Source organism: Pecten maximus, chromosome 14, assembly GCF_902652985.1.
Source record: "Pecten maximus chromosome 14, xPecMax1.1, whole genome shotgun sequence".
NCBI classification, from domain to species: domain Eukaryota; kingdom Metazoa; phylum Mollusca; class Bivalvia; order Pectinida; family Pectinidae; genus Pecten; species Pecten maximus.
Window position 1 is genome coordinate 28,896,171 of NC_047028.1, and position 23,215 is coordinate 28,919,385.

At 34.1% G+C, this 23,215-nt stretch overlaps 1 protein-coding gene and 1 long non-coding RNA gene across 3 annotated transcripts; one reads left to right on the forward strand and one right to left on the reverse strand.

Annotated features, from left to right (window-relative positions):
* Positions 1 to 2,532: 2,532 nt before the first annotated feature.
* LOC117342415 lies at positions 2,533 to 12,036 on the reverse strand. The gene is made up of 3 exons (XR_004535858.1): positions 11,953 to 12,036; positions 3,796 to 6,058; positions 2,533 to 3,085 (listed from the first exon to the last, which is right to left on the reverse strand). It is a non-coding gene; the product is annotated as an uncharacterized LOC117342415 (long non-coding RNA).
* On the forward strand, positions 10,799 to 22,726 carry LOC117342414. Of its 2 annotated transcripts, XM_033904572.1 has the most exons (15): positions 10,799 to 11,463; positions 11,723 to 11,844; positions 12,429 to 12,496; positions 12,959 to 13,011; positions 13,304 to 13,430; positions 13,708 to 13,973; positions 14,416 to 14,563; positions 15,029 to 15,192; positions 15,525 to 15,726; positions 16,077 to 16,154; positions 16,600 to 16,746; positions 18,239 to 18,435; positions 19,022 to 19,122; positions 19,744 to 19,955; positions 20,425 to 22,726. In XM_033904572.1, exons 2-15 carry the CDS (start codon positions 11,799 to 11,801, stop codon positions 20,770 to 20,772), a joined length of 2,157 nt encoding a protein of 718 aa, XP_033760463.1. In that variant the 5' UTR covers positions 10,799 to 11,463; positions 11,723 to 11,798; the 3' UTR covers positions 20,773 to 22,726. The 2 variants fall into 2 exon arrangements, with proteins under 2 accessions (XP_033760463.1, XP_033760462.1); XM_033904571.1 differs by lacking the exon at positions 10,799 to 11,463 and having other exon boundaries at positions 11,486 to 11,844.
* The last annotated feature ends 489 nt before the right edge of the window (positions 22,727 to 23,215 follow it).

The following is a 23,215-nucleotide window of genomic DNA, read 5'->3' on the forward strand; positions in this document are numbered from 1 at the left end:
ACCACCCCAGGGTGGTTCCAGGGTGGTTCCTTATGCGACGATGACGTCACGGGATTTCCATTTCAGATCTATATTTAGACGGCGGATTGCATGAATAAACAAACATGTTTTGACATGTTGTAACATTCACACAGCCTGCCATGTTACTACATATCAGGAGAAAAAACAATAATCTCCCTGTAAAACCGTTTTATTTCTGTCGTCGAAACAAGTTAATGTCCTGCGTTGTATATACTGAAATACTGAAATCTTACGCTATGCTTATCAACACATACAACTCGAGTCGAAACTAGGTCAAACACTTTCAATGTATATCTAAACGTATAGTATACGTTATATTTCGTTAACAGAGATTAAACAAACGACAGTGTATACGATAACCTATCGTGTATCTGAAATAACCAACCTTTAATGGTCCAAATGATTATTCCTCCAACGAATATAACAAAATACAAAATGTCGTATATACTGTAGGCCTAGTCCGTATGTTGGACATACGTATGTGTGTACATGCGTATAAGATTTTAAATGCCCTAGTATATACACATCCGGTGTGTTAGCCTTGCGGGTTAACGCTGGGTCTATGAATAATGGAAAAAAAACTTTTTTTTTTTTTTTTTAAATATGTACATTTATTTTTATTTTCCCCGTCGCGATGGAATGAATGTAGGTCGGAGAGTCATTCCACATCCATCATTACAAAGAATAACTACTCTATCATGGACAAATAAATATTTACAACAAAATGAGAGCCATCTATCACCCATATTATGGTACTAAAGCGATCTGTGAACACCCTTTCTCATATAACGGGGTCCTGACATTGGACCTTTCCAGGATAGTTCACTCTCCTACAAATCGGTAATATCAGACGCGCGTATCCAGGAGTTGAATTTCTTTGGCCAATGAAGCCATTTCACAAAGTCTTGTTTGTTTCGTCCTTTTCCTCTGGTCTTCAATATGTTTTCCACTTTCCACATATCATCACGAACTTCCACCTTCTGGAGTTCCGACTGATAAAAGGTACCTTTAATCTCGTCTCCATCATAGTCTTTGACTCTGTACACCGTTAGACCTCCACGTAGTATTTTCTGAGAAATAGTAAATATCTCTCCCGTCCATTTTTCGTCGTACTCTCGGGAGAAAAGGTTTCTCAAATGAGACAACCGTACCTTATCTCCAACCTTGAATTTAAACGGTTTATGAGTCTTCTTCGTTTTTCTCGGGTTTTGTTGTTTCTTTGGCCAATACATTCTCCACCAGACAGAAGTTTCCTTGTCTTTAGTTACATTTGCTGGGGTCATACCGATCGTCCGATGATGCGTCTGATTGAAGCTTTTGGCGAACGTTACATCCTAGAAGTAGATCTAGATTATCCCAGTGAGCTCCACGATCTCCATAACGACTATCCATTGGTCCCCGAGCGAATTCATGTTACTGCAGACATGCTATCCCCCATGCCTCAAGATTACTAGAAGATCTTGAGTTAAAAGGGACATCGACTGAAAAACTCGTTCCTTATTTGAAACCCAAAATTAAATATGTTCTACACTATCGCAACATACACAATACATGACATAGTTACGCCTAGACTACGAAACAGTGTCTAACACACATACACAATACATGACATAGTTACACCTAGACCATGACACAGTGTCTAACACACATACACTATACATGACATAGTTACACCTAGACCACGACACGATGTCTAACACACATACACAATACATGACATAGTTACGCCTAGACACAACACACAGTGTCTAACATACACACACAATACATGACATAGTTACACCTACACAGGCAAAAGTGCCACACATGTGCCACATGCGTAAAACGCATGAAAATCATATGAAATTCACATGCGTGGTTAAGCAGAAAAGAGCACGCGCGTAAATCGTGCGTTGAGTTCATATGAATATCATGCGTAATACGCATGTGTCTCGTGTGTAAATTTCGACATGCGTGGATCATGCGTAGCTACATGCGTAAATTATGCGTATCATATGCGTTAAACGCATGTAAAATCTGTCATGCGATAATCGTGCGAATCAATACGCATGTGGAGGAGACGAAAAGAGCTACGTGCGTATCTCGTATGTAAATTACGTGTGTAATATGCATGAAAAGAGCACATGCGTAAATCACATGTCCTCTGAGAAAGTCTTGAATTGTTCGAGAATTCCTTCAGAAATGTACTAGATAATTCTCAAACAATTCTATTACAACTCAGAATGTGTCATGTCAGGGTCCGCAGTGGCCGAGTGGTTAATGTGTCCCAACATTGTTCCATTATAACCTTCACTTCTGGATTGTGAGTTTGAAAACCACATTGGACAATTGCCAGGTACTCATCATAGGTCTTTGGTTTATCTCAGGTATACTCAGGCTTTCCTCTATACATTCAACACCTGACATCACTTTAATGACTCTGACTGTAAACAAAATAAACCAAACTGAACAATGTCAGATGCCCGATGGGCATATTATCTTAAAGTCTAATCAATAATAACCAGAAGAAAATTTGTCATTTAGAATGAAAAATATAATTCATTTAATACATGCTCATGTAAAGTAAATCCATACAAAACAAATTACACTGTAAATAAGACTTCTCCAATAATTTTCAATTTATAATGTCAGTTTATGTTGTGGTAATACAGATCACTACACATGTATATAAACATTAAAAACCACTATCCATGTCATTGGCCTTTGCATTATTGGCATAATCACTCGTATAGAGAAAAACATCACTTTTTCAACAAGACCGAGATACTGTTGTCTTATTCATATTGTTTGCCTCTCCAACATCATTACTTCTAGTTCCAGAAATCACTTTTGCTGCTTGGAGATATTTATGCAGAATCATATGATATACAGTTCCTTGAATCTTTTTCCTTGAAGCTTAACACTGTTGACATGGGTTTCAAAACTGTCGAGCCTTGCCTTCTGCGACTGACTGTCTGTTAATAATGCTAGTCCTATAACTTGCCGAAAGCAGAAAACAGTTTCACCATGTTGCAGATCTGTCTTTCAGCTTCTCCAGATGTTCACCTTTGTGGAAATTTCCCTTCTGTAAACAAAATTAAAAGAAAAAAGTAATCAAAATTGGTTTTTCATGGTACATTCTCACATGATGAATTATACTTAATTATGAGATAAAAATCAACATATCAATAATATGACTACATTACTTTTCAAAATGGATTAATTTGGAGAATTAATAACGGAATCATTGCAATGACAGTATCATACTGCTTTATTGCAGAGGTTAAATGCCTTTCCTATATAAACTATAGTAAATTTTACCCCTTCTCAGTGAAGACGCTTGACCCCAGGGTTATGAAATTCACAATTTTGGTAAAGGACCTTCAGACCTTTCCATCTATGTATTTGATACAAAGAGTATTTGTTTCCAGCTTATCTGGGATTGGAGAAGAAGATTTTCAAAATTTCAGTCAATTTGACCCTTTTTGACCTGTTGTGAGTTTGAAACTTAAGTTGGCACTGACCAGAGATCAGCGGATTAAACACTGGGTTTTCCAGCGTTCCTTCCCCTCCAAAACCCGGTACATCCATAAATGATATTGGCTTTCAACAGGGCGTAAAAAGAAACCAAACTGACCTGGACGTTGGAAAAGTCAAAGTCAGTGCTTACACATTGATGTTTCATATTTATTATTCAAAGAAAATTTTTATGAGCTTGACATCAAGGTAACAGTGATCAAACAAACAAAGTGTATTTTAAAGATCATTATGAAGTTATAAGACATGTGTGATTACCTAAAGACTTGAAGCTGACAGGAGTTCTTACAGCTGGTGTCGCTCTAGGAGCTGGATGTTGAAGCTATCCAAAAACATAAAGACAACAAATTAGTTTTCAGAAAATAAAAATATCAATTCAGCTTCATTTAATCAATGATGTCAATTTGTTTGCAAACCTCTTATATGGTAGCAGTTTATACCAGTTTGGTTGGTATCTGAAAAATAGTAGGCATCTAAGTTTGTAGTAGTTGGTCACTACCTCACCGAACAACATGCAGGAGGCCCCTTCCTCGCATGATATCCAGGACACAACAGCACTGAAAATCAGTGGCATACAATGTCTTACTCTTGAATATGTTTGTTTTATTTTGATTGCTGTGATAATCGCCCTGTGAACAGCCAGGGTCGTTTTATGGTGGGGTCTTTTGTAGTAGCTGGTGACTATATCACTCGGGTGTTTGGTTGGCACAGTGGCAGCACAACTGTCTTTAAACTAGGTGGCCGGAGTTTGATTCCTCAATCAGACGTGAAAAGGAATGCGGTCAGCTGCCTGGCCTTGTGGTTTTCCCTCCGGATACTCCCAGTTTCCTCCCACAGTAAGACCCCTTGTGCTTCCATCCGGGCCAACAAGCATGATTAATATAAGCTCAATCTCTCCCAGAATAAGATATCACTTTTACAGAATGAATAATTTTTTCTAGCTCTAGCCCACCATTTCACATGGAGTAGTTACCAATGTACAGTGAATATTGACTTGAGGTCACTGTGGAATTTATCTGGAGATCTAGGTTTTCTTTACTCATCAAATATGGAACGTCCTTAAATAACCATGGCTGTTCATCAACTAAAGAATTTAAATACAAATAAGTCAAAGAAATCTGGCATTTCAAACTATTTATTAATATTACAAAACAAACCCCTATATCATTCAAAACGTGAACTATTTAGAAATGCAGTTGTTAATGAACAAAAGGCCCAGAGGGCCTGTATCGCTCACCAGGTAAATTATTTGAGCAAACATGAAAATAATGCGTTATGCCCCATTATTTATATAAATTTGAATCCCAGCCACATAGGGATGCTACTACTGAAATATCAATGTCAGACATTGGTTAGGTTCAGAGAAGAAGTTGTTAATATCAATATTGCCAAATGATTCCTAAATTCTGATCAGTGGTTCAGAAGAAGAAATCAATTGTGTTGACAGACGGACGGACACCCGACGGCACAGTATGGCATAAGCATAACCTGGTCCTTCGTAACATTTATGGAATCTTAGTAACATGATTAAATCTACAAATGAAAAATATTTACAAAAAAATGCAAGAAAAATAAACTATAATTCATACATATTACCAACTGCAGATTATGCAGCCATAGTATGGAGAAACAGTCTAACGAAACAACAAATTCACCAAGTAACAAAACTGCAAAATAAAGCTTTTAAAATAATGCTAGATAAACCAATGTTAACAGAAAGTCTATCCCTTTTTAAAGAAGCCAAAGTACTAACATTAGAAGTTGAACAAAGAACAAGAGATCCAAGAGTGTTGAAGAAATTACGAAAAAATATAAGCAACCTGTGGCCTATCTATTTAACAAATCTCTATCAGATGGAAAGCTACCGCAAGCATGGAAAGACGCGAATATTACGGCAATCTTTAAAAAGGAAGCAAAGTCTGATCCTGGAAACTATAGACCAGTGAGTTTAACTAGTATAATTGTGAAGACACTCGAAAAGCTAGTAAGGGATTGTTAAACAAGGAGGCGCAAAGCTTGGCTTTATCCCCCGCACCCCGCAGTTGGTATGAAAACCCAAATACATGTTTATATCAAGCTCAAAGTAAGAGTTATTAAGGAAAAAGTAATTTTGTATTTTTGATTAAGTCTCCATGGTGACAGAAAAATACCGAAAATGGAAGGGTTGCGATAGCAAAAGGCACAACTAGGGCACTAGTCTGATATATACAGAAAGTTTCAAGGAGCTGTGTTGAACGGTTATGGAGTTATAGCCCGGAAAAGAATCTCGGACGAACACACTGACGGACGCACGGATGCACAGACGCGTTTCGCGGGGGATAATAAAGTTTCCTAATAAATCTTAATAAATATTATATTATTATTATTCTTCTTCTGCAATCCGTTTCTCCTGTCGCTCTTGGAGCCTCCTCCACTTCTCCTCACTGTCAATAGCTTTCAAACTGTTCTGGAAGCTAGCCCAGAAATCAATGGTTTTGGTGGAATCTGCCCCAAACAGCTTTCTTGAATCCACAAAGGCTCTCTGCAAAACATAATCAAAGTACTGAAAGTACTGAAGACACAAACGAAAACAAATTATTTTAACTGCTTTTGTTTAGTGGGGACATGGTCAACTTTGTATGGAACATCACCAATACCTGATTAGGACTAGGACAAAATATTGGCAAGAAAAGAAATTCATATCTACTTTTGATTGCAAGTGCGTCTTGGCAGCTAATTTTCAGAATAGGTACTCGGGTAATCTTATTTGACATCTTCAATGGGTTAATGTATACGTAGTTGTAGATGTAATATGAAGGTCCTAGATTACCTGTAAAATTAATGAGGCCTTTCTTTTCAAACTTTTGAGGATCCCATGCCTATAAGCGCTTCACAAATTATCATTATCATTAGCATTTGAAAAAATATTTATACATTTGATGTAGCGCCCCATCTAGCTACCAGCTTTTAGATAAGAGAGAGCTCAGGTTAAAAACATTTGTGTGATTGTTTTAGGATTTTATCGTGTGTGCGTGCCCTGGTTTGAATGATGTTATGTCAAGGTTTTGAATGATATTTTGTGGCAGATTGTTCTATCCCTTCAGTGCCTTCTGTAAAATAGCGATAACAAACTTCAATTGTCAAAATACAATATGGCTGCCTGTCGGCCATGTTGTTTTCCGATTAGTCTCAAAATGCAATATCCATAACTAGGCACCGAGGGGAACCTACATATAAAATTTGAGAAAGATCCCTTCAGCACTTTCTGAGAAATAGTGATAACAAACTTCAATTGTCCAAATCCAAGATGGCTGCCTGTCGGCCATATTGTTTTCCGATTGGTCTCAAAATGCAATATGCATAATTAATGTAAGCACCAAGAGGAACCTACATATGAAATTTGAGAAAGATCAATTCAGTGCTTTCTGAGAAATAGCAATAACAAACTTCAATTGTCAAAACCTAAGATGGCTGCCTGTCGGCCATATTGTTTTCCGATTGGTCTCAAAATGCATTATGTATAACCATCCACCAAGGGAAACCTACATATCAAATTTTAGAAAGATCCCTTCAGCACTTTTTGAGAAATTGCGATAACAAACTTCAATTGTCCAAATCCAAGATGGCTGCCTGTCGGCCATGTTGTTTTCCGATTAGTCTCAAAACGCAATATGCATAACTAGGCACCGAGGGGAACCTACTTATGAAATTTGAAAAAGATCCCGTCAACACTTTCTGAGAAATAGTGATAACAAACTTCAATTGACAAAATCAAAGATGGCTGCCTATCGGCCTTATTGTTTTCCGATTGGTCTCAAAATGCAATATGCAACACTAATGTTAGCACCAAGAGGAACCTACATATGAAATTTGAGAAAGATCAATTCAGTGCTTTCTGAGAAATAGCAATAACAAACTTCAATTGTCAAAACCTAAGATGGCTGCCTGTCGGCCATATTGTTTTCCGATTGGTCTCAAAATGCAATATGCATAACTAGAAACCAAGAGAAACCTATGAAATTTTAGAAGATCCCTTCAGTACTTTGAGAAATAGCGATAACAAGAATTGTTTACGGATGGAGGGACGGACGGACCACTGACGCAGGGCTATTTGAATAGCCCACCATCTGATGATGGTGGGTTAAAAACACCTGGGTCTGATAAACAGACTCTGGAAGCGTAGAATGCGGATGTAGACAGGGCAGGGTATACCATCACGATGGGCACATTAAAATAAGCACTATATTCAAAACTTAGAATTACATGCTCATATCAGCTCAGACTTGAGACAGTTTCTTAAGAGTGAACATGATTTTCATATAGCACTCTACGTTATATGTTTACACTCCATACTGTGTAGCTACAAATCATCTATACAACAAAAACACATTCATTCACATGTATAGTTCAAATCAATTTGAAGTGGAATTTTGTTTTTCACTTATGTACATTGCATCAAATATTCTCCGCAATAGTATATGTACCATATACATAACTGTAACTGCATGATACATATATATATGTATGTATGGTATATATATCATGTTAATTAATGTTAGTGAGATGTGAATGTAGCTATATGTATTGATATCATCGATTTCAAAATCAGAGGTTTTTTTTTAATCTGCAGCATCTGTCAGATGAAAATGTAGTTCGAATGCCCAAACTGGATGAACTGTACATGTAGTAGCATTCTTCAAAGTCCATTATGAATGCTTTTCAAACAAATGTATTTCTTTCAATTGTTCATGTGTTTAAATTATTAGAACACTGAAGTAATTTTTATTTTCATAAAAATGGAAGTACTGCTTATCTTTAAAACTAAATTGGATATTGATAAGATAAATTTGCCAAAATGTTAAAAATCAAACCTTATTAAGTAGAATCTAAACAGTTGTAAATGGCTAAGCCCACTATTCTTAACAACAAAATTACTTATTTTGATTCTCTGTCAAATATAATCAGGTTACTTGAAGACTTTGTCAGAAAAGTTAACACATATATACATTATTAATAGTTGCTTTAATTAAATTAATCTGAATTTGAACATTAAACCGACTTAACAATTTAAATGAAAAAAATGTGTTTTCACCATTTACCATAATTGACAAGAAGAAAATAATTATTTAACTCAACCTATGATATAGTATGTAACAGTCATCAAGACAATACTATTATCTTTAGTCATGCCAAGTTATTTCACAATAGGATATATGCACAACACAAAAAAGTTTTACAAATTTTTGTTGTTTAGAAGAATAATGAACTTAGTAATTTTTGCTGTTCTTCTCAAATAATATGTACTAGTGTTGTAAAGAAAAAAAGATTAAATAATAATAATAAATCTAAGTGATAATAAATTATTTGCATTGATTTATCAATAATTTACTGTGCATTAGTTTAAAGGTTAATTTAATTCAGAAGCTGAAATGATTTAAGACAGAAAAAACCGCAGATGTAGGAATATAACATTTCCACTGCCTTTAAATATCTCTGGTTAAATTTAGCAATCAGTACATTTCCATGAAAAATGGTGTTTTCTAAAGAGTTACTGCCCTTTAACCGTCCCTGAAGCGTTCAAAACTCCACCAAACATAATAAAGGTCTATGTAGATGTATATCGTAGACCCCCTTCTTTTTTATAATATGCTTCGACTGTTATGTAATATTTCAAATGATAATGATAGATCATTTTCTATTTTTTTTAAACCATCACGAATATTAGAAAAAAAGAATCAGTCGCTATAATTAGAGATGAAATTTTCAGTGACGTCTACATCTGCATGCAGACAGCCACGTTAATGCGGTACGCGTTCTGTAAACGAAAAACTTCATGTGCATTACGTAGGATATAATCAATAGATCCGAAGTCAATATTAATATTCACAAGTCCATTTGACATTTCGAAACCCTATTCAGTGAGAATTTATTTAACTTTTTATTTGCAAACATGCGTATGGTACTCGACTGCCGTTGTTGTGATATTGTCATGATGAATAGACAACTTTTTTTCTTTCGTAAAAAAACATCTATATAATCTAACCATCTGCAGACTACATCAATCACATGCAAGTTAATATTTCAGTGAGAAAATGACATTCAAAGTTGGGTTTGATCACCTACTCTTTCTTTTATTATTGTTTACATTACTGAAAGATGGCGGACAAAATCGGATGCTGGATGAGTGATTTTTCAATGTACAAAATAACAACGATATTCCGACGAAACTTTATCAATATTATAACCCATTCAGTAACATGCCACCAAAGAAAAAAAACACATAGATGTCGATGATGAAAATTCAGCGTGATGTTAGTAGATTTTTCTTCCGGGTCACAGGTAAGCAGCAATATGGCGCCAGCGAAAAGTCGGTTGTATCATTCCGCGTGAAATCTAATGCGTTCAACGCGGAAAAATATTCTTACGTATCATCGACAGAACATACTTAAATTAAATACTTTGAAAACTATCTATTTGTGAGGTTCTGTTGTTTTGTCATATATCTAACGAAACTGCAGTGTTGCATTTGACTCCGTAAGTCACGGGACTATTTTGTTTTTGCGATAGAATATGATTGTGAAGTGGCAGTGGAAGTTGTGTCAGAGCGAACGAAAATGCCAAAAAAAAACACATTGTCCTGTCAGCTTTTAAAATACAACAAAACAAAAGGTGATTTTTTTTAATAGCTGAACTTCACTGTATGTCATTTTTTATCGTGAAGTTAAACAAATATTTACTGCATAACATTACGGAGTTACTGTAAAGCAACGTTTAGATTGGCCAACAGCAGTATCCGCCAGAGCCCTCAAAAGCGCTGAAATAGACTCAAACTTACGTTTGTGTCTACGTTTGTGTCAACAAAACAAAAGGTAATTTTTTTATAGCTGAACTTTACTATATGTCATTTTTTATCGTGAATATTTACGATATTTACAAATATTTACTGCATAGCATTACGGAGTTACTGTAAAGCAACGGTTAGATTGGCCAAGGCAGTATCCGCCAGAGGGCATCGTAGATTTTGTCAGCTACACCTCAAAAGCGCTGACATAGACTCAAACTTACGTTTGTGTCAAAAACAAACATGTATAAAGGAATCTAGCACTACACCACAATAGAAAAGATGGTCACATTAACATCCTGGTTAAATATATTCTATATTTTATAAGCTCTACTTAAGCATTGAACTGTTTGTTTTATGGTATTTGCAAGCGAACTACACAATGCATTCAAATAGATCATAAATACCATGAAAAATAGTTAAGCACTTATATTTCCATTCCATACAATATTTTACCAACTTTTGTGCATCTAATTCGGTTTAGATTATCATGAATAACTAATTATCAATGGTATTCCAGAAGATGTAACAGCCTTTGTTTCAGAAAAAACGGCAACGTTATCATGGTGCTAATTTATGACGTCATAAATAAACACTCACCGAGAGAGGCAGAACATCAATATTGCCATGGTATTTATTATGAGTCGCATGCTCTGTGGTGTTTAAACTCAATAGTAAATGCCACAATGTCAATGCGACAATGCCATGCAAATGTAAACATATCAAATTACTCTATAGGAGTGGACATACTCATGATGGGTAGCTTATCCATATCTTATAAAATTGAACCAAATCACTTATTTTGGATATGTACACAAGTTATCATCTTTACAGTGATATTATGACACACAAAATCAATGAAGGGCAATACTTGTTTAAAAAATGTACATAAGAACAATAAAATACATATTGACATCCAGCCATTAAAAGCATCAAAGCATTGATATATTGTAGGATTTGTAGGTGTGAAAAGGTCATGATTATTATTTATGCATTATCATTCATCAGGGCAATGGAAAAGATGGCAGTCCATTCTGGTTTATAAAGCCTTCTGCTTTAATAGGGCTAGCGGTTTCACATCCAGATACATCAAAACAGCTTATTCGGTAAGTTAATAACAGTGACGCATGTCTTTTTTGGTCATGGTAATTACATAAGCTTGTTGATAAAATAACGAAAATATCTTGCTCTCAGTTGTAGTTCAAGTAAAATTGTTGTCATTTAGGCTCAATTAGTTATTTTGTGGAGATATTTTAAGGCATATTTCTGATAATTAATGTATATTCACTAACAAACATATCTGATTTTGATGTCCTTGACAGTATACACAAGTCCTAAAATTAATTAATATATGTTCTTTAAAAGGTATGGAAGGTACTCATCAAGAACACCAACACATCAAATTAGTGAGCAGGCTGACGGCAATAAGTGGTTAAATCACATGCATGCTGTTTCAGCTAAAAAAGGAAATGACCGTCTATATACTGGTAGGTCTACAATCAAACAATCCACATCTTGACTTGCATATATGTTAAGTTAATAAAATAATTGAGCTTCAAAGTATTGGTTTGTTTGGTCATGAAAAAATCACTTACATCGGCGTGAATTTGTCAGGCACATGTGCATGTTTTGTTCTTCATGCCGCCATGTTTGTGTACACTTATAACAAAAGTGTTAAGTAATTTCTAAAACCGGAAACGGTGCATCTATATCCGGATTTTATAGGATCATGCACATACTTGGAATTGAAATGGTTATGAATTAAAATTGCCATGAATTTTTTTAAATTCACATATATATTAGGTCTATTAAGTAATAAAGACGGTATAAACATATATATAAAATAAGTACTATAAATATACTAAATGTATGTCTACATGTATGACAAAATATTGTTCTTAATTAATGTTCATTTGTACATATATATGTATTATTTGTATATTGTTTTAATTATTTTTATATCATTTCTCTATTTAGAATATTCTTTATCTGATTTGAATACAACATATAAACTACTTCATTGCTGATATTTTTTTTTCAATTAATTTAATGCTTACAATATTTTTCACAGGTGATTTTGCTAAAGATGTGATGACCAATCAAGTCGGAAGAATTACAAATTTTTTGCAAGATTATGAGGTAAAAGAAAAATTTGCATGATTTATTGATTATAAAGTATGATTTTTTCTTTAAATGTTGAAAAAAACCATAGCAAATGAAATGTTTATATGTTAGTTAGTCTGAAGTGTGTAGGTATGCTGTAAAATACAGTGAATACATGTATTTCAATTTTAATTTTATTCATAGATTAGAACATTTGTTCATTGATCTCTGACATATAGCTATTTATATAGTCTCATAATCATTCACAGCTTATACACATGTATATATAAATAGCTATGCAGTAAAGCAGCATGCAAAATTAAATTAAAACAAATTTAAATCAAAGGGAAAATTAAATATACTTGTTGTTTTATGCAATAAAGTCATGTCTTCATCAAATATATTGTTTTTCTCTTCAAACAATAAAACGAAATCTGAGTGACAGAAGTTAACATTATTTTCCTTATTTTGCTTGATGAAAAAAATCATTTTTTACAGGGTGATATCATGTATGCACAACTGAATATGTTTGAAGCTATGGGTCCAAACAGGTGAGGTATAAAAACCTTAACTTGCAGTTAAATAGCCTTAATAAGATCAAAAGGAAGATTCAAAGGGAGTTAAGTTGAAATCAATAATAGTTTATATAAAGAATTGTCCATTTTTAGGTCGCCTTTTGTCGTGCGTCGTCTGTCGTGCATCATAAACAATTCCCATTTTCAATTAACTTCTATTCTTCTTAAAAAACTGTTGAACCAAATTCAATGAAATCTGGCAGGAAGGTTCCATGGCTGAATTTTTTTTGTCTTAATACATATGATACATTGTAACATATACCCATAGGTTGATCATCACTCAGCAGACCAAGTATGTGGAACTGGATCAATTGGATGGTATAGTTGTAAACCAAGGGACTGGATTTTACTATTATGATGAGGAAAAAATTGAACTGAAAATGTTACCTTCCGCTGTAAGTAATTTTATTCTGTATATGATATGTCACATGATAATCAATAGGGAATATCAATACTGATACTCATGATATATTAGTTCAGCGAACAGTTCTATATACTTATACAGAGTTGTTGCCCTTGCCATTTAATGACTTTTAATATAAAGTAAAAATGATTGTTCATAGAACTTTATAGCCAAAGAAAGAAAAAAAATTGTAGGTTAATTAATATAATGTATATTAAAGATAAGACTGTCAATTTCCAGGTGTTTCATTTTCTATTGTATATATTCAGGACAAAGCACAACTCCTTCAGCCCAATCTGCATAAGGCAAATCAACATACAGTGCAATGCTTTCCTGTCAATTTGTTTTTTGATGACACAAGTGCGAACAAATCTAAGAAATGGAATGCATTGCACTGTATTCAGCTTCAGATGGCTGGATTACCAGTAGATGCAAGACAGCAATCTAATAACATTAAATTTGTGTCGGCATCTAATGAAGTTGCCATGATGGAAATGATTTCAGCTGTTGTTGAAGACCTACAGTGCACAAAATGGTTAGTCTAGTACATTTCCAGAAAAACAAAATAAAGAAATTTATCATACTCCCCTCTCTCCCTGGCATCAAAGTTGTTGGCCATCTGTCTGTAAAGTCGCCAAGATGTACTCCTAGATTTTAACAAGATTGGTGGCAACAATTGTTACACTCCTTATACATTGTAGATGTGCATGCACAGTTTTAATTAGATGGTGTTACCTCTTTTAAAAAAAAATCATCCCTTAATTAGTATCACACTAATGACACAAGGATGTGCGGCTCCTAAACTAATTTCAACCAACTTTGGGGCAACATATTCCTGATACATTGTATGTAGATATAAATTGTATGTGAGTACTCTCTATCACTATCACGTGTAGAATTTATGTCCCTTTTATGTCACTCAGTTCCCCCAAGGTTTTATTTTTTGTTATTTTCTCTTTGTTGCTTATACATTTCAGTCATGGAGTGAAATCTTTTGATGCCATAGATCACAAGGAAATAGTGGTTACAACCGAAGTAGCATTGTGTGTCTGTGACTTTGCAATGATGGCTGAAGCATCTAATCACATGGGTGCCAATACTAACAAATTTTGTCCTCGTTGTAAAGTAGGTATAAACGCTATTAAGCGCAAGCTAGCTTTCACAAGAGTGCATGTGATATATGGAATAAATATTATATGAATACATTTCAGATTTGAAATATTGGGTAAATAGAGCATATTGAATGGTTTTCCATTGAATATAAAATATATTTCACGAGTATGACAAAATAAAGAAATAATCTGTCATATTCTCCCAGTGAAATGTATGTTATATTCAAAAGGAAACCATTCCATTTGTGTTTTATCATATTTTTCAGTATAATATTTTCAAAACAATTAAAACAAAATTTTAAAAAGAAAGTCATAAAAGTAATAGCATTCAACAACTAGCACAGATTTTTGTTGAGGCCTGATTGTCAAGAGACTGTATATCATGGACAATAACTAGATTGGATGTTCCAAACTATGTATAGTGCATATAAAATGGTTCTGTCTGGCTGCAGTTGGTTATATATGACTAACATTACAGGTTGATAGATCAGAAAGCCTTGTTCAGGGGGACGAAAGAACCCCAGTACAAACGAAGAGAATCCTACAGAGGCTGGCCCTTAATCCAAACAACAAGGAATTGAAACAGCAACATGGGTTGAAACACTACCAAAATGCACTGTGGGATGTAATAAATCCACACTGGTAAGGCATATGTAGTACATAAGTTATAAATCTTTCAAAACAAAAATAGAATGTTCTTGCTAATTATAATCATATTTTGTTCATTAAATACATGTTCTTTTTTAAATGAATCAAAACATCATCAATAAACAGAATTAATGATTTACGTTCCAGGGGTAAGCAAAGGTCTGGAAAAAATCCACACATTTTTATGAAGGAGCTATATAGTCTAGGAAGCAATTTTTTAAAACATTGTGGCTTATTTTTGTTTTGTGTGTGTTAAATATGATGTCTGCAATATGAAATTATATATACAAAAACCTTAATTATTATCTAATGTTTATTTTGAGCAGTGACATTCCTGTCAGCTTGCTACACTGGATGTACCTTGGTTTGGCCAAGCACCTCTTAAAGTCTTGCATGAATAGTTTGAATAAGGATAAAGTGCTGGTCAGTTTGTTGGACAGTATGGATCAGTCATCTTTTAAGGAGAAACTGTCCAACCAAGTCATTGGATATATTGATTCACGGCAAGGGAAAGACATTAAACATTATGTAAGTCTGGTGTGTCATGTTAACAAATAGATCTCTGTGACCTACTTAAAATTATGAGGTCTGTTTGTTTTTTTGTCATTATCAAAGAAAACTATGCCCAACATTGGAAAGTTTAGAGGTAAGATGAGATAAATCTCAATAATTATAATCAGGAGTCATTAACAAAGAAAACTATGCACCTTCCCCTGAAAGTTTAGTGGTAAGGGGAGATAATTCTCTCTAATTGTTATCAAACTTTAATTCTCTGAACTGTAATTGTGAAGTGGCAGTGTGTAAATATTGCAAATGCAAAGTGTTTATATTGTTAAAAATCTGTTGGAGATGATATAGTTTTATTCATTTATTTATAGATACAGATAGCTCCTTATCATATGAAGATTGCTGGTCTTCAAAGAAATAAAGTGAATCTTATATGCAGACTAGCTGAGGTAAACATGTTATTTTATAGTTAGATTGTTAAATGGCTTTATGGGCAACAGATGATCTGTTGGACACGAAAACAAAATGTTTGACTGAGGGCAACAGTTTGTTTCAGGATTAAACAAATCCTCTTTTACACAAAATCATGGGCAATAAGGATTATGTGATAAGAATGTCACAATTACAGCAGTACATTGTTATAATTATATCAAGGTTAAATAAGTCTTTAATAAAATGTTAATGTTTCAAAAATATCAATTTGAATGTTACATCAGACTGGTTGGGTCAATATATATGTACAATGCAATGAAATCAGGTCAAAACTATCAGGGATAATTAATCTAAAATGTGAGCTGTGTAAATTAAATATATTAGAATATGTATATACATACTAGCTGGTTCTTGTATACCTAATGATAATTCACTAACAGATGTACATTTTAATTGTTCTAGATTTGCAGATACATTGAGGTGTACACCATGTATACAGTGGAGGATGTTTCACTTCTGAAGGAAATGTTGAATACATACATCACCTTGTCATCAAGGATTTTCCCAGAGTTGTTAAACAAGGTCAAAACCCATATGTCCACTCATGTTGTAAGTGTTCATTCTTTACAATACAGTATATATTATTGCAAGATTAGATACTGAGGGGACAGCAGAAGGCACTGGCAATGCAAGTGTTAACAATGTGAGCATTTGAAACAACTGTTTGTGAAAAACACTTACATGTATGATAAAAAGAATAAATACCATACACTTTTGTAGATCTACATCAATCAAAATTTCAAATCTAGTTATAATTATTAAGATATTTTTGGCCAATGAAATTTTTTTTTAGCTCACTTGGTCGAAGGACCAAGGTGATCGAGCTTATGCCATACCGTAGCGTCCATCAGTCGTCCGTCCGTCCGTCAACAATTGACTTCTTATTCATAACTACTGATCAGAATTTTACCGAATTCGGTCAGAAGCATCCCTATGGGGTGGCGACCTAAAATTCTACAAATGGTGGGGCTGACCCCCCCCCCCCCCCCCCCCCCAGGGGTCTGAGGGGCGGGGCCAAAAGGGGTAAAGCAAAAGATGTCGATCCTATTTGCCTGGTAGCATCACTATGGGGTAAGGATTCAAAATTGTACAAATGATTGGGCTGACCCACTGGGGGCTTGAGAGGCGGGGCCAAATGTTGTCAATTAGACTATATTGATATAAACGGCTTCTCCTCTGAAACCAAGCAAAATATATTGCTCATATTTGTCTGTGAGCATCCCCTTTTGGTCAGGATTCAAAATTGTACAAACAGTGGGGCCGACCTCCCTTGGGGCTGAGAGGTGGGGCCAAAAGGGGTCATTTTGGCGGAATTGATATAAACAACTTTTTCTCTGAAACTAAGCAATTGATTTCTCTAATATCTAACTGGAAGCATTCCCTTGGGTAACAAATTCAAAATTGAACAAATGACAGGGTCAACCCCCAGGGGGCTGAGGGGCGGGACCAAAAGAGGTCAATTTGATTAAATTAATATAAACAACTTCTACTATGAAACTAAGCAATGGATATCACTCACATTTGTATGGTAGCATGGTCATAGGGTGGGGATTCAAAATTGTACAAATCTTAGGGTTGACCCCTCCAGGGGGCTCAGGGGTGGGGCCAAAAGGGGTCATTTTGGCTAAATTGATATGACTAACTTCTCTGAAACAGCTCATATTAGACTGGTAGCATCCTTTTGGGTAAGGATTCAAAATTTTATAAAGGAAAGAAGGAAGGGTGAAAAGGGGTCAATTGGTTTAAACTTCTTTTCTGAAACTCAGCAATGGATATCACTCACATTTGTATGGTAGCAGATTCCCATAAGGTTGCGCCAAAAGTCAATTTCATTTCATGAATTAATGTATGTTTTGGCATAAAAACCTCTCATTCCCATATAAAATGCCTATGAGATGTATATTGACATAGTAATACCAGTTACAAATATACTTAATCATCATTCTTGTTTCATATCTGGTAAAAAATCCAGGTGAGCGATACAGGCCGTCATGGCCTCTTGTTTTAATTCAAACTCATTTTATTAAGGTTTTCCTTATAGGGTGATGACATTCTCCGCCATGGACCACCCTCTTCCTACATTGAGGATGCATTTGAAAAAATGCATGGGTTTATTCGCCAGCAGATTTTCAACCAGAATCAACATGCTAGAAGTCGGTATACAGCCAGTGCCTTCGCTGAACAGGAGGTCCTGAAACATGTCATATCAGGGGGATATTTTCTTCAGCAAGAAGAATGGTAATTTTAAATTAAATTAACTACCTGAAAATTCATTTGAAGTTCTTTAATTCTAAGACTGGAAGAGTTCATTATGAAATATCAGTGATGAATCGGTTATTAACAGTCCAATTACTCATGATCACCACATACATCTTGTATCCAATGATTATTTTCATACTTTGATATAATTTAGTATAAGTATAAAGAGGACAGCATATGACATCTCTAAAACTTTTTACAGTTATTGAAAAGTTGTTTAAAGATTTCATATATTTGACTCGAGGTCAATGTCAATTACTTAAACAGACTTGGTATCACATACTTCATTACATGTTACAGCCCCAATATTAGTATTCTGGGCCTGTTTGGTATAGAGAACAAGTTACCCATGATTAACTTATTAATTTGTCTTTATCAATACACAATGTATATATTTATCAAAATTTTGTTTGTGTCATTTAGAAATACAAGAATAGCATGTGTAGCTGGTATCCATGTTTTCATAGTAAAAATTGATATATATTCTGCATTCTTTTTTAATATTGTCAACAAACATATAAATGTACTTCCATCTGGTACATTTTACATTTTTGACTGTCTTCAGGACTCAAGCTTCAGAAAATGTCCAGAAACTGGCAAAAATACCCACCATCCAGAAATATCTTGGAAGCTCCGGATCCAATAACACAGAAAGAAAAGAATTGGGTAAAGTCCAATAAATGGAGATTTTACTCAGACAGTATAATTATGAATACATACCCTAAAAGAGTAATGATATATAGTTCTGGTGATTTAATTAATATAACCTTACATGGCGACAATTAGGTATAAAGGTCTACAGCCAAATATTAATATGTGAAGACAACAAAGCAAATCATCTTGTGTTTAGCATATGAATGATATACTTTTACAACCTGATAGGCAAGTAAATCTTCAATTAACACATTTTGATCTTAAAAGATTAAATTAAAATGCGTTTTTTTTTTATATCTTCAGCTTTGGTTTTTGCAAAAGATGATTATACAAGGTTTTTAATGTTATAACAGTCATTGGCTTCTCTGTTTGACGGGAGCTTGCGAAAAACAGGACAAAATTATAGTGATATACATTGAACGGGTACAAAAAGATTACTGAAAACTGCAAATCTAAAGCAAGGGGGCAGCCAGAGTTCTGATATTATGTTTTGACAACTTGTATACTCTGTTTGGAAAAAATATTTGGTACTAGTCATTAAAGCCCAATTAAATTTCCATTTCAGATATCTTGTCTTTAACAAATTTCCATAGTTTGATTTTTATAGGGATATCTACATATTCCAAATTGCAGGTGTTTGTTGCAAAGCTGATAGGACTGCCAAAAAGAAGATTGTCTGGAAGGAGGTTACAGCTGAAACAAATCATGTTGTTGAGCTAGCAACTCAACTATTCAAAAGGTGTAATTCTGAGCCAACCAGCCTCGCTACTTTCCAAGCAGTGCGGTGCCAAAATGGTGATGTTGTTAAAACAAGCAACCCTGTCTTATACATGGACACCAATGAGGTTGGTAGCTATCTTCATCCATCAAATCACTTTACTCCTATGCAGAAACATACATGTTGGCATTCATCAATTTCATGAATCAAGATTACAATCTAAAAGTAGTCCTTCTGAAATCTCTTGTTACCCCAGTAAGGGTTTTAGATAAGCATGTTAGAGTCTTAAATTCCAAGGAAGTGCCTTGTGTTCTTTTTAGGAAGCATATTGCAAGCAGAGGGCTTCATCAGAAGTGAATATACAAATCATTGCAGTATTATTGAAGTCCATATCATTCAGAGCACCATATGAGGGAACTCCCTTAGACCTCAGAAGGAGACTATATATATTTTTTGGCTGGGTATTTTTATATTTTATGATATATTTATGCATGCTAACACAAACATTATTTAAATCAATACGAATGATTGATGTAGACTTTCAATATCATACATGTATTCCATATACCTGAACAGTATTTCTGTATGTTCTTTAGGAATCAATCGGCATATTTGTTGGTGGATATGAGGCCAAGGGGTGTCCTGGAGCCCATGTGGCAAAGATTCAACTTGTCCAAGAGATTCTAGGGGATGATCAAGATATTTCAGCAAAATATTCTTCCCGTCCAAGATTTATATATCTTTCCTCAAAACTGGTTTTGCAAAGTATTTGTCTTGTGCATGATTGTTTAGGTGGGGGTTGTCATCTACGAGAGGGTAATGTTACTCTTAAAAAAGAACAACAAGATGTTACAGTAGCAAAGACGTACTGGCACCACAATTTGAACCACACTATCTTCTTCTTAAACAAATTTCGTTTCACACATTCCAAAACTAAGTATTAGAGTTTCAAATTATGGTTCTTCTTCCAGTTTCGATTCTGAAAAGTCTTTCTTTTAACTATTATAAGTTACAATTTTAGTGTTTTGCAATGAAGTATTCGACATAATGAAAAAGAACAAAATGCTTCGGGCAAGTGAGTAAAAATTAAGTATATACTAAAAGATTCAAGATTATATATGTAACATATTATCAAGTCTTTTTAATCATTATGTGCACATTATACATGGCAAATTTGCCTGATTTAGAAAATATAATTATGCTATTACAATATATTGAATTATGCTGATATATATATAAAATTCAAACTTCAGTGAGCATTATAACATTGAAATGGTCTTTAAAACAATTGTGTCAAATCATTTATTAAGTAAGAACATTTTGCACGCCAATTTCCTTGCAAAAAGTGATGTTTAATAATGTTTTTCTTTTGGCTAAGAAAAATCTAATTTTTTTTGTGTCCATCATTTTTAAAAGATTGATATTGATGGAACTACACTTCTGTAGGTTTTAATGTAACAATGAAACCTGAAGTATATATGAATCTTCCAAAAACTATGTGAAGTGCAATATGATTAAATTTGGGCCAATCATACTCATATATAGATTAAATTATGAAAAGTTTTTGTTAATAAGGGGGAGATAATTTTTTTTTAAATCATATCTATATACGTGTATATATACTTTTCTTGCATAGATATATTTTCATATCTTTTCAATATCTTCAAAATGACGCCGTTTTAAACTATTGTGAGTCAAATATACAAGAAAAGCTACCTATAAAAACCTGTATGTTACGTTTCTGATAAGAATTATTAGGGAGCCATATGCGGCTATTGTACATATGTATATATTGATAATGAGTTGAAGCAAAATTTAGTGTTGTGTTACTTATCAAAGGTAATGCAATATTTTCCAAGACTGTTGAACGGCTTATTGAACTGTTTTTATTTTTGCATAATTAATTGCACAGCTGTCATATGATTATACATTTGTATCTAATGCTCATGCCTCATGGAGAGCTGTGCAAATATTGCTCATGTCTCTAATTATTTGTATTTCTTAGCTAGCCAAGCTAGGCATTTTTTTTAAATGCTTGCTGATGTCCATGTTTTTGTTTCTTGTTCGATTTGTTAAAGCTCTGTTTAAAAAAAAAAAAAGGTATGAAATCCGGATTTACAGGCTCTGTTAATGGTACCGGTTATGCAATTAGTTTTATTCAATGGCGCCAGCTATTCAGACACTACGATCAGTGTGAGTAGATATTGAGACCTGTAATGTAATCTATGACAAAATAATTTACCATGCTACACCATGGTTACAATGTATGCATTGCAAAGTGGATGTGTTTCAGGGATCGTGCTCATAAAGTCATAATTCTTGTCTCAGTTGCAGCCAGCTGGCTGTGGATTATGGGTTACTGACATAATGTCTAGATGCCATAATCATAATATTTATCAAATGATGTAGGGCTATATGTTAACTTGTTTATGTGTATATATCTTGTCAATATCTTTATGATCATTAAGTGTTGATTGTCAATTTATAACTAATGAAGTCAACACCTTCTTAGCTACTGTAAATAAAAAAAAAATGGTATTAGTCTATTTTATGCTTTATGGCTTCTTTAGCCTAAGTAACAGTCAATTTTGTCAAATTTAACAACATTGGTGTATACCAGAAATGTTCTGCTATATTGACCTGGTAATCTTGATAATTTGATTTTATTCAGGAAAAGAAATACACATGTACAGTATATGACTATATATGTATTCATGTTTCTTAATCTTTACCATTTGATTGAAGTTATGTATAAATCTTAAAATTATTTTTTAAGTTCAAAAGAATTTGTCCAAATAGTATATATTGGGTTTTTTTTGGTTGCATGCACATGTACCTGCATGCCGAACTTATGCCTAATGTAAAATTTAAAACAATAAAAAATATCCCACTTGAAAATCAGTCCTCATTTATTTGTCTGGTCCAAAAATATATGAAAAATAGTAAAACACCACATAAGCACTAGAATATACCGTCAGTGCTGAAAGAATGAAAAAATAAATAAAATAAAAATAAAAATGAACAAAAAACAACAAAATATATTTTTACCCATGATTCTGATGCGTAAAATCTTTAATGTGATACACGCATGTAAATTTCACATGTATCTCGCATGTAGCAACAAAACATGCGATTCTCATGCGTGTCAAGTAGACATGTAAATCGCATGATAATCGCATGTGGATGACATGAACTTTTCATGCGAAAATCATGCGTGTGGAAAATCATATGATATACGCATGAAAATCGTGTGAAAATCGCATGAAAAATGCTACGCATGTGGCACATGTGTGGCACTTTTGCCTGTGTAGGTGTAACTATGTCATGTATTGTGTGTGTGTGTTAGACACTGTGTGTTGTGTCTAGGCGTAACTATGTCATGTATTG

Excerpts from the sequence above, each read along its gene's own strand:
- LOC117342414 (XM_033904571.1), top strand. The coding sequence starts at position 11,709 with ATGTTCTTTAAAAGGTATGGAAGGTACTCATCAAGAACACCAACACAT. Across the intron at positions 13,012-13,303 it reads GAAGCTATGGGTCCAAACAG|GTTGATCATCACTCAGCAGA; the intron begins GTGAGGTATAAA and ends ATATACCCATAG. Across the intron at positions 18,436-19,021 it reads TTTCTTCAGCAAGAAGAATG|GACTCAAGCTTCAGAAAATG; the intron begins GTAATTTTAAAT and ends GACTGTCTTCAG.